The sequence below is a fragment of the Meleagris gallopavo genome, chromosome 3, assembly GCF_000146605.3.
Source record: "Meleagris gallopavo isolate NT-WF06-2002-E0010 breed Aviagen turkey brand Nicholas breeding stock chromosome 3, Turkey_5.1, whole genome shotgun sequence".
Classification (NCBI taxonomy): domain Eukaryota; kingdom Metazoa; phylum Chordata; class Aves; order Galliformes; family Phasianidae; genus Meleagris; species Meleagris gallopavo.
This window is the reverse complement of record NC_015013.2, coordinates 25,675,120-25,692,245: the sequence shown is the minus strand read 5'-3', so window position 1 is coordinate 25,692,245 and position 17,126 is coordinate 25,675,120. Positions and strand designations below refer to the sequence as shown.

Below are 17,126 nucleotides of genomic sequence, written 5' to 3'. Positions count from 1 at the left end.
AAAAAAAAAAAGAAAATGAAAGTTTCTTCCCTTAGGCAACTGTTGAGACCACTAGCCCAGGAAGTCAGGTGTTTTCTTTTTGTTGTTTTATGGCCTTGTGGGGCTTGATTATGTTTCAACATACTGACAATGTTTCAGCAATAAGACTGGAGAATTGTCTCTTTACCCACCTCTCAGTAAGCATAGAACAGCTGATTGCTGAGAAGTTACTATGTCTTTCAGTGAAGTAAAAAGTAAATCAGACCATAATTGGCTTTGTAAATGGGTTAAGCTGATAAGAACGTAGCAGGGGAAGCATTACCACGCTATGTTTATACTGCACAACAGAGGTAAAAGCATCATCTGGGTCACACTTGATGCTCAAGGAGGTAATTAATCATTTTTGCACGTACCTTCAATTCAAAGTATCTGAAATAATTTTCACATTCTCTCACAACTCAGCAGAATGGAGTTCTTCTGGCAGTCTGCCAAAGGCATGTTGTATGACCTTGGCAATGCATTATGGTGATAAAAAATTCAAGGCTTGTTAAGGCTGTGTAAAGGTGGCATAAGAAAGAAGCAGCAACACCTGGTGTGGTCTCACCCACAGGGTTTAGAGATTGCTCTGAGTGGGAGCACATACAGATTTCAATGTGGATGGTACTAACTGATTAGTTCTAAAATAGAACTTGAGAGCAAACCATTATACGCGTTTGGGCATTGAGGGAATCAGAATTCAGGAGAAAATCAGCCAAGTTATTTGGCTGTGTGGATGCTCCCTGTAAGAGCCTAATCTCTTTTAGACTGTTGAGTATGACAAAGAACTAATTGTTCTTTTTAGGTCTGGCTTTTTAAGGTCTTTGTTCTCAGTCTTTTAATGACTCACTAGTCCAATCTTGTCTTTAAAGAACTCAGTAGGAAGCCTGATTTTGATTTAAGCAGGAACTTTTCACACCCTGCAGGCCTGAAAGTACTGTAAGGTAATAAAGCAAAAGAGTTATTTAACCTAAGGAGTGAGTTGCCTGGCTTTGTTCGGAAATGTCTGGAGAAGTGTAAAACATTGAAAAGAATTTACAAGTGTGTTGGAACTTTTTGAGATTTTAACAACAGCTCAAGGTCCAAAATTGTTGGACAGGACCACTGAGATATAACAAACATTCAACTGGTGGAACAACAAAACTTGCTGCAAGCACAGTGATATTGGTGCCTCGGAAATCAGTTAGGTATGTGGGAAGAACTGCTTTCAATTTGTCACAGAATTTAAAAACAAATGCTGTTGGGATACTAAACTCAATTTCTGCATGTTCATATAAAATAAAGTGCACCAGTTTCAAGGGAAGAGTTTGGCACTAAGCATGAAGACACCACCATTAGAAAGCACAGCTCATGCACATTTTATTTTATGTTTGCACATTGAGAACATAATAACGCAGAAATAATTTTTGATACTTTTTTTTTTAATAAATCAGATCTTGGAACTCTTTACCCTTTTAATAAACTTTGATAGTGTTGCAGTGAGAAAGATTAGCACAATGGAAAGGAATACAGGAGTGGAATAGCAAAAGGACAAACAGGAAAGGAATGCTCACCCATCTCCAAAGACCTGGGCTTGTGGGGAAAAACACCACAAGGGAGGGATCTCCAACCAGAGATCCTTCCTCAGTGGCAGTAAGCCCTTAACTGGGGTCTAAGAGAGGTGCAGGCTCCACCCCTTCTGGTTGCACAGGTGCATAGGGCTGACCTGGTCCTTTCCCCGGGTGATCAATCAGTGCTTCAGGCTGTGACTCAACAGTTACCATACAGATAGTTTAAGTAACTTCAATAGACCCAATATTTAGGTCATTCCCTTTTGAGTAATTGATTTCATTCTGTTGTCTATATTATCTAATAATATAATCTAATCTATGTATCAATCTCAAATTACAGAAAATTCTTCTGATAAATATTTCACTGCTTAATGCTTGTGTTTCTGGACAGACAAATTAGAGAATTGTGAATAGTATTTTTTTATTAATGACAAAGAGGATGAAACCAACTCTCTCCTAATAACAAGTTTTTATTATTATCAGTGGATAGATAAGGCATTTTAATACAGACATTCACTGAAGTAATAATGTAGCATCACTAAATATCAGCATGATAGCTAGCTCTGCTATTGGGGAAAAAAAGCTTTTTTACAAATCGTTAGCAGTTTACACTTTGTTGATTCATGTACTCAGGAGTTTCCTGTATAAATGACATTAACAGTTTCTTATAACTGTTCCAGCCCACTCAGTATTTACTGTTAACTCAAAAAGCAGTTTGGGGAATTAGTGACTGAGAAAGATTGTGTAAGCATGGTCAGCTATTCTTAATAATGGAAATACTTCCACATTTTTAATTAAAATTTGTATGATGACACTATATTTTAATTATATCTTTTTATGATGAAAATGGGATAATCCTGTTCTGAGGAGGAACAAGACCAAACCATTTCTCATGGCTATCTACTCTGTCCTTTGAAAAGTGAAAGGCTTCACTACTGTGCCTGATAATCCCTGTCCTTATGTGAGTGGATATGATAACCTATGAACAACAGGAAACTTACTGTGGCTGAAATCAGCTTGTGCATATCTGCATCTTAAAAATAGAATTTCAGTTGGGTGATGTTTTATCTGCTTTGAAAATTGTGTTTGTAATATTTGCTCTTTCTTTTTCCAGTACAGAGCAACCATTCTACCTGCGTTTAAGTACTATGTGACTTGTGCCTGTCTCATATTCTTCTGCATTTTTGTTGTGCAGATTCTGGTATTGCCAAAGTAAGTGGTATTTTAACATAAACGTTCCTATGTTTATTTGCATATTAATGTAAAAAAATATATGAGTAAAAGTGTTTTTAATTGTCAGATGACAGAGATCAATTAATGGAAAAAAAATTGGACAAAGATTGAGGATTGTAGCCAATTTTCAGTCTTATAATTGCTTCTAATTTTAAACGCTGCCGTTGCGTGGTGCTCAAATATTAGTATTAATTCTTCATTGATTTTAGTTTTTCTATTTAAAAATGTGTGATGATGACATGAATCCATATGTGCAAAGAAAAGTAATACAAACTATGGATTTACGAGACTACAATTGCATGTTAAATAAGCCTGAGCATTGGGCTTTAAAGTTGGAGAAAGTGGATTGCAGAACTGAGACTGTGATTAATTAGTTGTATTTAACACGTTGCTGTGATAATACTGCTCTGTTCTACATACAATTAGCATTACTATTTGAAGAAATTCTCTTTTTAAAACTAGTTCAAAAAATATCAATTGATGAAATAATTATCGCCATCAGAATTTATTTATATGAGAGAAATGATTGTGAGATAATTTATGTTTATATACCAACCAGAATCAACTATTCTTTCTGCCTTTGCATGTTCTAGAAAGTCCAAGAAAATTGGAAGGCAGTTCCAATAAATAATATTTTACTAGACTTCTTAAAATGGAATTCTGCTGTTGATTGTTTCCATAATGGACACTTGATGTTTGTTAGTTTGATAGCAGTTGTCTCCAAAGCCAACACTGCATGTTCTCTCAGATTCAGATCTCAGATTCAGATTCAGTATTCAGCCTTTTTTTCCTGCACAGTGCTTCTGGGAGTAGTTTTTACAACCTCAGATGAGTGACTGCGCTCGTGCTGTAGTACTTGCATTTTAATTCAAAGCCAGAAGGAACTTTTATCCTGCAGACTTGTTTTATAGCATGTATCAATTTTTACAGGCTTCTCTTCAGATGTTACAGCATTTTCTTTGCAATGGATTTTCCATTAGTTTCTAATTTACAGATACAGGCCACAAAGGAAAGAGTTCAGCAGTATCCTTTACAAGGTTCACTCTGAATTTAGGTATCATACCAAAAACAAAACATAAATCTAATTAGTCTCTTCCAATATTATCACTTACAAATCTGTTTTTATGTTTTGATTTCAGTCACAAAAATGAATTTAGCTTTATTATTTACCGTATATGAAGTAAGATATTAAACTTGAACCAAATAAATATTGAACCGAACGTGTAGCTCATTAAAATGTATCAGGTACTTGAAATTAGTGAACACTTGGGAAATATGTTCAACTAAGGAAAGTGTTCTCTAACTTGTAAGACCATACGCTGTCTTTCTAGTATCAGAACAAAAGATACTATAATTTGTCCTTTTCATTACAAAAAATGTAAATTATTTATAGTCCCTTGATAGGGCTGCTTGCTAAATTGGAAGAGCAAGAGTATAAAATCACAGAGTGACTGAGTTTGGAAGGGACCTCTGGAGATCATTTGGTCCAACTGCCTCGCTCAAGCAGGTTAGAAAACAGATATTAACGAATGATGTCCAGCTTCAAGGGCTCTGTGAATTAATTTAAAATAAGCAAAAATTGCAATAAGAAAAGGAAGGTTTTATATAAGCATCTGGAGCTCTGCTGGAAAATCTCAGTGCGTGTTTCAAATTTAAAAAAAGAATTTAAAAAATCACTGGTGTACATAAGGGTATTTTTGGAAAGTAAAATTTCATTATATTGTAATTTTACCTGAGTTGCTTACAGGCACGTATTTATTTAAAAATTCTATAAAAAATCAGGTGCATACCAATTTTCTTCTGGAATATTGCACAGATGTAGATTGGGCAGACGTGTGTCTGCCTACTTGTCTATAACTAAGAAGCAGTAATAGCAGCAGGAGAAAATGCTAGGCAGTTAGCCATTCTTGTTGACAGTTTGGTGTTCTGCACTGGAAATAAAGTTCAAACTCCAGTCGAACAGACTCAACTGCTACAGATGTTATTTCCTCCCAGGAAAAACAAACATGCACACTTGAAGAAAACAGCATAGATTATTGGTTAGTTTAAAATTCTATCTAGTATTTCTTTCTAAAAGTTCTGCAGAATTTTTAAATGGTGATTTAATGAAGACAGAGAGGAAAAACTTCATCTGCCATTGGATTTTATGGATTCACTGTTAATCAGGTTTTACTGCAGTATAATATTATTGATTTCTGTGCATGTACACCACCTGCTGCTTTAAAGTAGATTTGGAAATGCTTGATAATGAGTAACATCCAGCATATTGCAAGAATATAAGCAATGTCTGCAAGATCATGAGACATTTCTTGCAAGGCTGGAGTCATTTATTTATATTTCATTTTTCCTGTTGTCTAGAAACTGGTGCAATGTTTCCACAGTAAACTTAAATTAGTAATTACAAATAAGAGCAGTATCTTCGACTTGAATGTGTCATGGTGTCTTTATTGTGCTCTTACGTAGCAGATCATTTCCTTGGAACTGGCCTTTAGTGGCTTTTTAGTCTTCTTGGCTTACGAGGTGACAGAAATATCTGTGGTAATTCCCAAGAATCCTGACTTCTCTATTTAGTAAAACTGTCAATTGACATGAACTTGATAGTGTTGTTTTTTTTTGAAATGCATTCTGCTAAATTGATATAAATACGTTTCTATTGACCAGGAGGTACTCATTGTGCTGTTCATGTAGGGAATTTGATTGGGATGACGTTTAAGATTCATCCCAAGTTTTCTCTCTCTCTGAGGCTGCTGTATTTAAGAACTTATGTCCTTTTGTCCTGAGTCATGACAAGCTAACAATCATCCATCCTATCCCTGGAAGAGGGTTAGGTCTTGATGTGGTATTTCCTATTAAACGCAGGTGAATTTCTTTGCAAAAAAGGCGGTCCTTAAACCTCATCTGAAAGCAAACATAAAATTTGAGACATTACAACAGAAAGAAAAGCACTATTACTGTCTTTTTTTTTAATGCTGCATCCAATTAAAAAATAAGCAGCTACAAAAAGAACACCCTGAAGTGTAATTATGATATTTAATTTTTTTTTTCTTAATAAAGAAACTGCCATATAGTCAGTGTGCATAGTCATTGAGTCAATCAGTGGCGTCAGTCAAATCAAAAAAGGGGTAGCTACTGTTGGTTACAAAAAACATCTGAATTCAGTATTGTCTTGTATAATTGCTTATCATGACTTTATCACTCAAGAATTTACAATCAAGCAGTCAAAAACATGAATGTCAGTATCCTGGAAAGCTGTGTCTTTTCAGGTACATGAACCACGGGTCACATGTTTTCCTAAAAGTTACAGAAGTGAGAAAGAATACATTCTTTTCTCCATGATTACATTCTTATTTTTTCAATGCATTTGTCTTAATGATGAATCTTTATTTTTCAGTTCATATGTTATGAACAAGAGAGAACTATGCATAAGTATGTTTTTTCCAATCTCATACTGCCTCAAAAATAAATTATTCAAAACATATTTGTACTTGATGAAACCAGAAAAATATGTCCACATTTTAATTTTGTTAACAATGAATGATTTAGACTTGGAACTGTCTGAAGCCTGGGAAATTCTTGTTTTTAATTCCTTCTAGTTCAGATTCTGACCCTCAATAAATTATTGTCAAGGTTTGTCCTGTCAGTATCCCCAGCAGGTACCATAACAGAGAACAGACATTTCACAAATAAGGGCACTGAAGAAATAGGAAGAGGCAGGTAGAAAGTTAAGTCTTTTGGGATCCCGAGTGCTCCTGTGACACAGTAGTTTGTGTGCATCTGTCAGTGCAGTGCATTGCAGTGATTCCTTTTTATAACTCTGCACAATAAAGGCAAGAGTAGTTCACTGTTTTTTTAATGTTCCATTAAAAAACAGTAAGTGCATGTTATGATTTCCCTGTGGTCATTGCCTCAAATGAGACTTATTTATGTGGGCACTTAATTTTTAGTGTTTTGCCTCCCCTTCTAGCATCTTCATCCCACTTCTTTCCTTCCAGGAGCAGCATGAAATCATTTCAGCTTAGCGTAACTGAAACAAGAAGTCCTGCTGTTCCCAGAAAAGAAGTGGGTGGGGGGAGCAAAAAACTTGGAACTGTTTTTCCTCTGTACTTGTTGCTCTGGTCTCTCTAAGATACCCTTTTTCCTTTTACAAAGCTATCACTGGCCCTTTTCTCTTTGTCCCAGTGATCATTCTTGTTCCGCTTTCAATGTTATCCTTTTTCCTGTGCCACCCTGATAACATCATCGATCTTTGTCAGTCTGTGTAAAATATCTGCTCAGACCTTTTGTTCTTGTCTGTTGCCCCATTGTTAAGCACTCTTTGCATAAGCTTTCCTTCCTGTATGTTCATTTTATTTCTCCTGCCCTCAAGTTTCTCTCAGGAACACCTAAATGTCTCCTATAAGAAAACAATCCAAACTTAACTGATAAGCCTTTTCTTGGGCTGAATCATTACTTAAGGTGTGCGACTTCATTTTCTGTATCTTCTGCATCTGACAGAGTGTGGTGATAGTTTCGAATGCAGGAGCAGTTACTTGAATCTTACTGAATAAAATATGTGACTGGGAGTACTTACACACATAAAGCATGCCTGCTAACTGTATTCCTATTCTTCTCCTCTGTTGCTTACTGGATTTTAAATTTGTAAGGGTGGAAACTAGTCTTACATGTGTTGTTATGCACCTTAGCATCTCAGTCCTTATGAGAAATTCTTGGACAACATGTATTCCAAAGCAATAAAGATTTTCGGATAATTTCTAAAAGAAACATCATTTCAAGTTGAACATGTTCTGTGAAATGCCAGTTGTTTGTTTTCATCGGCTGTTCACATCAACCAAAAATTTGTTGAATACTTAGCATATAAAAGTTCTCTGTGTGATTGGCAGGAAGCTCATAAATTATTCTCCAAAATGCTCTTAATAGCAGCAATATGGCATCAAATTGGTTTGTGAAGTTAATGCCTTTTTGTTCTTTCCTGAAAATAGCTCAACATCTATAACACTGTCATTAAAACAGATCAAAATATTTTCCAGTATTTGTACATAATCTAAGAGTTAAATCCAAAGAGTTCTACTCCTTCATTTTTAGTATTGTAGCATCTAAAATGCATATATTTGAATTCAGATGTCATTTCTAAAGAACTAGGATGTAACCTTTTATTAAAAATGTCTTTAAATTCTGAATCATAAGTTTATGGAAGAGCTAACTTAAAATATTATATTACTGAATTAAAATTTAGTAATTAAAAGAAAATTAATAAATGATTAAATACTACTCAAGTTTTACTAAAATAAGATATTTGCTGGGGCTAAGAGTGATTGAGAGATTTAAATTTTGCAAAGATGTCAAATCAGTGGTTAAAGCTGAAAGCAGATTCTCAGGTGAAGACCGTAATGACCATGTCTGATTTCCTTTTTTAAACAACTCAGTTGGTCTAGAGCTTCTTGTCTCCTTTTGGCGTGCATTATAAATGTAATTAGGTCTGACTGCATCTTTCCCTAGGCAGCCATGCTAAGTAGCTCTCACATAGCTCCTGGTGGAGCAATTATGCTCTGCTGTGGTGTTTGTATAGAAATATTCTACATTTGCAGAATGCATTCATTTACAGATTGTTTCTGCATCCCTGTTTTTGGTTACTGAGTCCTAGTGCTATCTTGACTAGACTTTCCTATTAAGAGTACATAAGAAAAGGGTAAGTTAGGATGCTGAGTAAGGATGATTTCAGGTCTAGGTTTCAGGTCTAGATTATTCAGTTATGTGTTTATTTGTTGATCTGTTGTTGTTTGTTTTGGATTTTTCTTTTTCGTTATAAACCTGTTTGTTTTTCTTTTCTTCATGGTGTTGTCTTCTGTCCTGCTGCCTGTCCTTTGATATTTCAGAACTGGCCAACCAGTCAGATTTGGTACAAAATGGAGTTTTCAAAGGTGTTGAATTCCTACTTATTCGGGAAATGAGCTAACAGGATGTAGCATCAAAGGTGTCACAGATGCCACAGTTTCTAGCTACAAGACACAGAAAACTGGATATCATTTCCCCCGTACTATTGCTTTTCCAGCCTTTGGGGAGGAGTTTCACCACTATAACAAATTTATTTTACAAATTTAGCAGACTCTTCTATTTAGAAACAACGTCATCAACAAAAAAATACAGCATTAAGGTTCTTCTTTAACACAGTTTTTAAAGTAAAACAAACCAACCTTAATGCTGTTAATGCAACTCTACCAGATAAATTATCTGTATGAAAATTACTATCTATCCATCAAAATAGTTTTTCAAAGTGATAGAGAATACTGATGTGAGTATTCGTTGACAGAAACTTTAAAAAAGGAAAGTATAGTTTTAATGGTGTTATTTTGAAAACTATTCTTTGATATGTAGGAGGTTAAAAAAAAAAGTGGGAAAAATGCATGTCATTCTAGTAAGAACTGAAATGGTTTTTCCATTGTTTTGCTGTTTGGAGTTGCAGCCTACACGTAGGAATTTTTGTATCATTATCTGCATATAAACAGAGAAAGGTTGTGCTACAAAGGTGTACCTTAGAAATTAACATATGTTTTCTTATTTCTTGCAGAACATCTATTCTTGGAATTTCATTCGGGGCCGCATTTCTCTTGCTCTCTTTCATTTTATTTATCTGCTTTGCTGGACAGCTTTTGGTAGGTATTAAAGGAACCCAATCTAGTGGCTAATAGTTTCTTTTAAATGACATACCCAAATTTTCCCAAGTCACTCTGCAGAATAACATGCTTCCTGAGGCTTCTGAGCACATGGTTTTGTCCCTGCTAACTTACTGTAAATTGTCTTCATTTATCTGAAAATCAGAAAATGGCACTGCAGTGATTGTCTGCCTACATTGATACTCTCTTTCCCCCATAAAGATGGATCCTCTGAAAGGTCTGCATTACTTATTTGGTTGGCTTTTCTGAGTTTTTTACTATGTTCTTGTAGGAGATGACCTTTTTTAAAAAATGTACTGCATATTTGTTTATTTTTAAGTATCGTAGAAGACTTTTTCTGAGGTTAGAGAACATTTCATGGTAACAATTTGATATATTGAATTTTTGTAGTAAAATGCTGATTTTGCTGTTGGGTGGTACATGTGTTGTTAAAATGCCTCCTAGTGAACCTGGTAATATGCTCAATTTGAGAATCCAGGATTTGTGCAAACCTTCAAAATTTACACTTCAAAGTTTAATTAACAAGTATTACTTTCCTCCTTTCAGTTATTCTCAAATAGATTCAACATATAAATCCAGCAAAAAAGAATATTTCAGAATTTGTGATAAAGTAAATGCAATTTGAATTTGACATATAATCTAGAATAAGTCTATGCCTGTATTTGTTTATGTTCACTGTTTACTTCTTTATTTAAGCTCATTTTATATCTTACTTGAAACTGCTCTTATGTTAAGTGACTTACTATATCACAGCAGAAAATCTTTCTACCCATGTTCCAAATTATTATTATTATTTTTTTTGGCCTTTTGAAGCAGAGCATGCAGTTACTTTCCCAAGCCTCAGACATGTGAGTCAAGATGAAATCTAGTTTCTGTTTTGTGTCCAATTATTGACTGCAACTGAAGAGCAGTACACTAAGCTGGCGTACTGAGCCTTAAATTAGGAGTGCTGTGGTGTTGTTTTGTCAGGAGAAGAGAAATCTCAGAGGCAATCTTACCCGTCTATCTAAACACCTGATGGCAGGGAATGAAGATGAAGGAGCCAGGCTCTTTTCAGTCATGCCCACTGGCAGGGTAAGAGGCAGAGCACACAAATTAAAGCACGTCAAAATTCATCTGACCACCAGAAGAAACTTTCTTGTGGTGAGGGCTGTCAGACATTGGAATAGGGAAAACATAATGTGTTGTGCCACTGGTTCTGTCATTGTGATCCATGTTAACAGAGACAGGAAAATGAAAGATTCAGCTTTCCACTCTCCCCTTAATTAAAGGGATATGCATTGCTACTATCTCGGATGCAGTTAATCCTCACTTCTTTACCATCTTTGCATTTTTCACAATTTCCCATGAGAAAAAGCTGAAAGAACTTTCATACAAAGAAGTGAAACTTGCACATGGGAAAGGCAATTAAGTCATTATGTAGTAAAACAATAAGGAAAGGTGGTTTGGCAGTGGAACCAAGAAAGCGAGAATGTAAGATTTTTTTAATTTCTTCTTTTTCCCCTTGTAAATAACCAGGACATTTCTTAAGAAAATGTAATTACACTGCATTTCAGTTGCCTTTCCAGTGAGGTAGGGAATTAATCTAAAGTATAATGAAACAATATTTTCAAATGTTTTTAAATCCTTGGAGTGAAATCCCAGAGGTATTGTTATTACTTAATTGCAAAAGTTAGTTTTCATGTAATGTCATGCTTGATTGCTATTTGTTACTGGCATAACAGAAAAACATGGAGTCAGGGTGATGCTGTTGAATAATGAAGTGAAAAAGAAAATGTACTTCAAGGGAAAGCCAGTCTTTTCTGCATAAAATAAAAAGATGCCAGAGAACTGGTATCAAGGACATAAACACTCACGGGGATTTGATTTATAATGTAGTTTAGGAGGAATACAAACATATTTCTTCTGCTTTTCAGTGGACGGCTAAGCAAATTTCTCAAGTCAAAGTTGAGGAGTTGTGCCACCTGAATAATATCTAGCACCTAAGTTTTATGGGTTTTTATACCAACGTCTTAAACAATTCTCAGAAATTGAGACCTATTATGGCATTTCTGTTGACCTGCAGGATGCCATGTTGTAACCTAAATAGCTTGAAGAGGAATTCTGTTTGTCTTTATGAGTTAAACTGCTCTAATATAGAAGCTATGTTAAGAAGCCTTTCAACCAAGTAAGTTGCTACCATAATTGCTGCAGCACTGTCTTTCCTTCACTGGAATGGACGTAGTTCTGTAAGGTGACGGGTGAGAGGCAGAAACTACCAACAAGAATTAGTAAGTTTATATTTTCTGTCCTCTTCCTAAAATCTTTTATTGTGTGTCAAAAACCCAAGTACTGTTTTGCAGCTTTAACCACAGTCAGAAACTATGTTATATTTCAGATACATGTTCGTTGCAGTATCTGACCCATAACTGCAAATGCTTTATTTCTAGAATAAGAAGCCTAGAATTGTCAATCCAACAAGTATCAATATCTGAGCATTAACATTGTAATTGCAAGTGTTTAGAGAAATCTAGCTTTACCATGCTAATCCTGATTGTTTCTTGTTTTGTTTTTTTTTTTTCTCCATCTGTTTTTCTTAAGGGGTACATTTTTGGATTCCCTTCCGTAATGATGTACTTAATGGCAGCTATGTTTGTGTACACACACCTGCACATAATTACAGAGTTTAGAATTGCCAAATATATCCCTTTTTAAAAGTCACAAAAAAGAACAGGGTTTGATTGTGTCTATGACTGAAGAGCTGTGATAGGAGATCTCTGGATAAGGGTCAGCTACTTCACCTCCTTGCGTGACTGGGGAGAAAATAGGATGAGACAACTTGCGGATCAAGATAAAGGCATGGAGATCTCTTACCACTTGTTATCATTGACAAAACAGACTTGACTTGGGGAAATTCCTCCCAAAAACATCTTCCTTCCCCCAAACAGCACAAACGACATAAGAGGGTCTTATGGCCAGTAAACAGTGTTTTCTCTCTGCTTCTCCTTCCCTTCACGCTTTTCCACTGCCCTGAAGTAGACTCTTCATGGACCACCATTACCTTAGGAAATATTTACCTGTTTTGACATGGGTTCTCCAAGCATTGCAGTGTGGGTATCTGCTCCACCATGAAGCACCTCCTCCTCCTCTAACCTTGGTAGTCACTTTGCTGTTTTTTCCCTTAATTTCTTCCACCCTCCTCTCTCTGTTTCTTATCCTTTCTTACCCTTTCTTACATACCTTTTCCCAGAGGTGCCCTCACATGAACCCACCTACTACCATCTTGATAGCTGCACCTGATCCAGGAACTTAGAGCAGTAGTCTAAGTATTTACAAGGCTGTTACAAGATTCTGTAGTGCTGGCAAAATCAGCAAAATCTAAGTTCAAACTAGGACATGTGGCTTTTACTACATTCTAATCTTGTCTCAATATTTGACACTTCACCTTCTCAGTCTCTACGGATTATAAATGGCTGTCATAACTGCAGAGTAAGGCAGGCAAAAATCAACCTTGAATAGGCTTGTCTGTTTGATTTTAATTTCCTAGGTAAATGAAAAAAATGCAGGCTGTACTGTTAAAATTACTAGCTCTTCCAGAATTTAATTACAATACTGTAAGAAGATATTTGTGCTCAATCTTTCACTTTGCGTTTATTATTAGTTGATTTTACTGTTCAGCTGCACTGCAGCACAATCCAGCTCAATCTGTTACAGTGATAATAGTGGTGATTAAATAAGAATAGAAATGTTTCCGTCAAACAATGTGATACAGTGGTAGTAGAAATAATAAGGTTACAGACTTGCAGATCATATCTTTTATGCATATAAGCCAGTATCAGTCTCAGGCAAACAGACTGAGTGCAGGAACGTCTGAGAATTCTCATAGAAACACTCATCCATGGACATTAGATCTTCATAAATTCTAAAATCGTCATATATCCTGAAATATGTCTTTTACACACTAATTACTTATTTGTCCCAATGCATATTTCTTTTTCATTTTGCTTTTCCTTTTCCTCTTCTCCTCCTTTTTCTTTTCAGTCTTCCCCTCTTGCTCTTCCTATTTCTTTTCCTTTCTCCTCCTTCTTTTCCTTTCTCCTCCTTCTTTTCCTTTCTCCTCCTTCTTTTTTTCTCCTCCTTTTTTTCTCCTCCTTCTCTTTTTTTCTCCTCCTTCTCTTTTTTTCTCCTCCTTCTCTTTTTTGTTTCTTTTTTTTCTTTACTTTTATTTCTGATAATTACCACATTAGAGAGAGTTGAATTTTAAGGTTATGAACAATTTTTGTCTTAAAGGTCTATTTTGGTATATATTTTCATAGTTGAGATGTGGAATGTGCTTTTGTATTAGTTTTGTATGTTTATGCAGTTGAACCATAGGATTAGCATAATACAACGCCAACAAACAAATATCAGAAAATAATTGGCTCCACAGTTAAGAAAAAGGATCTGATTTGAGTTCATGGGAGCATTTTAAAAAGTGCAGCCAATATGTGAGCAGCTCTGTCCCTCCAAAAGGAGAACTTCTTGTTAGCTGCATTACCATACCACCATATAAAGAGTGAGACACAATCTTTATCTTTGTGTGCATGGATTTGTATTTTACTTCAAGGCAATTGACATTGGTACTTAATAGTCAGAAAGACCATGTGTGCTCAAGATATTTACAAGATTTTTTTGTTCCTGACAGCAAGGACAGGATTATCAGTATGAGCACTCTTGGAAATTATTTTCTCAACCTGGAATCTTAACTCTGAAGTGAGTGTTTCTCTTATGCAAGTAGAAATGAAAAGATCAAGGCCTTTCAGTTTCACTGTTCAATAGTAGTCTGCTTGTAAATTAAGGTTAAAGAAAGTGTAAGGGAAGACAGGGAGAACTCAGAGAGGCACTTTGGCAGCTACAGCAAGATCCAGCAGAAGTTCTGCAGTGGCAAGTTTATCATCATTAGGTAAGGTGCTATGTTCATATTTCTCAGGGAAATATCCTACCCACTAAAACCAGGGAAATTGAACAGAGCTGCATTCTATCCTTGTGATGATAGATGAGCCATCATGTGATGCTAGGAGGGAAGGACAGGACTTGATGTGCTGCAGTGCTTTATGTTCCAGAATTTTATGATTCCAAGGCTATACATTCCCAATGCATCTTCACTAGCAAGGAATTTTGGACCAGTTACCTGTGCTTAGTGTGAGCAGTTCAGAGTGTAGAAAACTAAGTGCTGGAGCACCTAGTTCCACAGTGATTGTGGTATGCTGTCATTGAAAGCCTAGTCAATGACCCCAGTGTTCCATGGCCCCAACACTCCAAACAAACTTGCTTTAAGCACACGTACAGTGTCCATCAGTGCTTACCAGAAGGCTCCCAAGAGTGGATGCAAGGCACCACACCAAAGAAGAGCCAATTATGCACACTAAAGGAGTAGAGTTATTTACAATTATAGAATCATTAAGGTTGTAAAAGACCTCTGAGATCATCTAGTCCACCTGACAACCCATCACCACCATGCCCACTAAGCCACATCCCTCAATGCTACATCTACAGGTTTCTTGAACACCTCCAGGGACAATGACTCCACCACCTTCATGGGCAACCTGTTCTAGTACCTCACCACTCTCTAAAAAGAGTTATTCCCCATTTCCAGCCTGAACTTCCCGAGGCACAACTTGAGGCTGTTCTCTCTTTTCCTCTCACTAGTTATCCGTGAGAGTAGGCCAACCCCCACTTCACCACAGCCTCCTTTCAGGGAGTTGTAAAGAGCAATCAGCTCTCCTGCCCCTCCTTTTCTTCAGAAAAGAGGGTACTCTGTGTCCAGGAATGTGCAAGTGCTGTGAAGCCAAGGAGAGCATTTCTGAGCCTCATCATAAAAATACTTAAGGCTTTCCAGTCAGTCTCTAAATAATATTTCTACTTTTAAACTGTGCAGGGACAGGTTAATAAGCAAATAGTGCAGAAAATAGAATGTGGCATTCAGAACTCCTTCCTTTAGCTCAGTGCCTTAGGCACTACATTTAAAAAGTCATTCAGATTTGCTCTTTCTCAAAGCTCTTTAAATATTTCATGTGTAGCAGAAAAGCTTTGACAAGAAAGATTAAAAATGTCTTACCTTAAAATAGCATATAGTATGATCATTGTACATTTTCTTGAATGAGGAAAGTACCACAGGAGAGACCAGCACTGAACTCCGAGAGCCTAAAGGCATATTTATATGGCTCAGTGCAGTGTTCTTTCCTTTGAACATGATAACTGAATTGAAGACATTTTATTGTGATCCTTTGAGAAGGATAATGAGCACTGCAAAGAATGGTAAAATTAAAAATGCAATACTGACTTGAGTTTTTCCTGTTGATTCTTTGTTTGTTATTCTAGCTTTAGTAAAAACAGTCATGTACAATATAAGTTGAATTGACTCTTTGCTTGCATGTGTTTTGTAGAAGTTTAAACTCCTGGTTTATGCTTACAAATTGTACCACAGAATTCAAAAGTTTGGTGTTACAGTAGTCATTTTAGAAGTATTATAGCCCCTTTCATCAACAGTAGGACCTATTAGAAAGTACTTAAAGCATAAGCTTGGGTCTCTGTCAAAAATCAGCCCTCCCTAATCTTAAGTTAGCGTGTTCCCTGTCAGCCACTCAGCCTGTTCCTTAGAATTGAACTTATGGCTCTTCAAGTCTGAGTAAAAAAAGTCTGTGGAAAAAAAACCTCCAAATCTGAGGGCTTTTTGTTTCTCATGATTTCATTTTTTGTAATATCAGTGTTAATAAAATGTTGTGTTTGAATGCAGAATGAAAAGAACAATGACAGAACTATAGAGGATATGATTCATTGGCTTTGTGTAAACAAGAGGTCTGCAGTCAAACGTTCCAACTTCTGCTAGCGTGTGAGAGGGAAGTGTGACAGCTCTTGTGACACTGTCTTTCATCTGCAACGCAGCTGTCACAATTAATTCTCACACCAATTCTTTGCTATCGCTCAGAGAGACAGCGTTCAATTTATTAAACTCTGAAGCAGGTTTTTGTGTGTGAAAATACAGCACAGGATACACTGTAATAAGTTGAATATTCAAAACAAGTTATTAGTCACAATCATGCTGGGCAGATCTGATATCACAGAATTACAGAATCACAGAATTGTAGGGATTGGAAGGGACCTCTAGAGATTGTCGAGACCAACCCCCCTGCCAAAGCAGGTTCCCTACACCAGGTGCACAGGTAGGCGTCCAGGTGAGACTTGAATATCTCCAGAGAAGGAGACTCCGCAACCCCCCTGGGCAGCCTGTTCCAGTGCTCCGTCACCCTCACCGTGAAGAAGTTCTTACGCACATTCGTGCAAAACTTCCTATGCTGCAGCTTATGTCCGTTTCCCCTCGTCCTGTCTCCATGTACCACTGAAAAGAGGCTGGCCTCACCACTTGGCTGCCACACCTCAGATATTTATAAACCTGGATCAGGTCCCCTCTCAGTCTTCTTTTCTCAAGGCTAAACAGACCCAGTTACTTAGCCTTTCTTCATAGGGGAGATGCTCCAGGCCCTTCACCATCTTTGTGGCCCTCCGCTGGACTCTTTCCAAGAGATCCCTGTCTTTTTTTGTACTGGGGAGCCCAGAACTGGACACAGTACTCCAGATGAGGCCTTACCAGGGCAGAGTAGAGGGGGAGGATCACCTCCCTCGACCTGCTGGACACGCT

At 36.7% G+C, this 17,126-nt stretch overlaps 1 protein-coding gene across 1 annotated transcript in view; it reads left to right on the top strand.

The window, feature by feature from the left end:
• The window catches only part of ADCY2 (adenylate cyclase 2), a 193,904-nt gene that overhangs the window by 128,093 nt on the left and 48,685 nt on the right, over positions 1–17,126 (top strand). The window contains exons 14-15 of the mRNA XM_031552698.1: positions 2,680–2,777; positions 9,364–9,448. Of these exons, the coding sequence (XP_031408558.1) occupies positions 2,680–2,777; positions 9,364–9,448 (183 nt within the window). The remainder of the gene's footprint in view (positions 1–2,679; positions 2,778–9,363; positions 9,449–17,126) is intronic.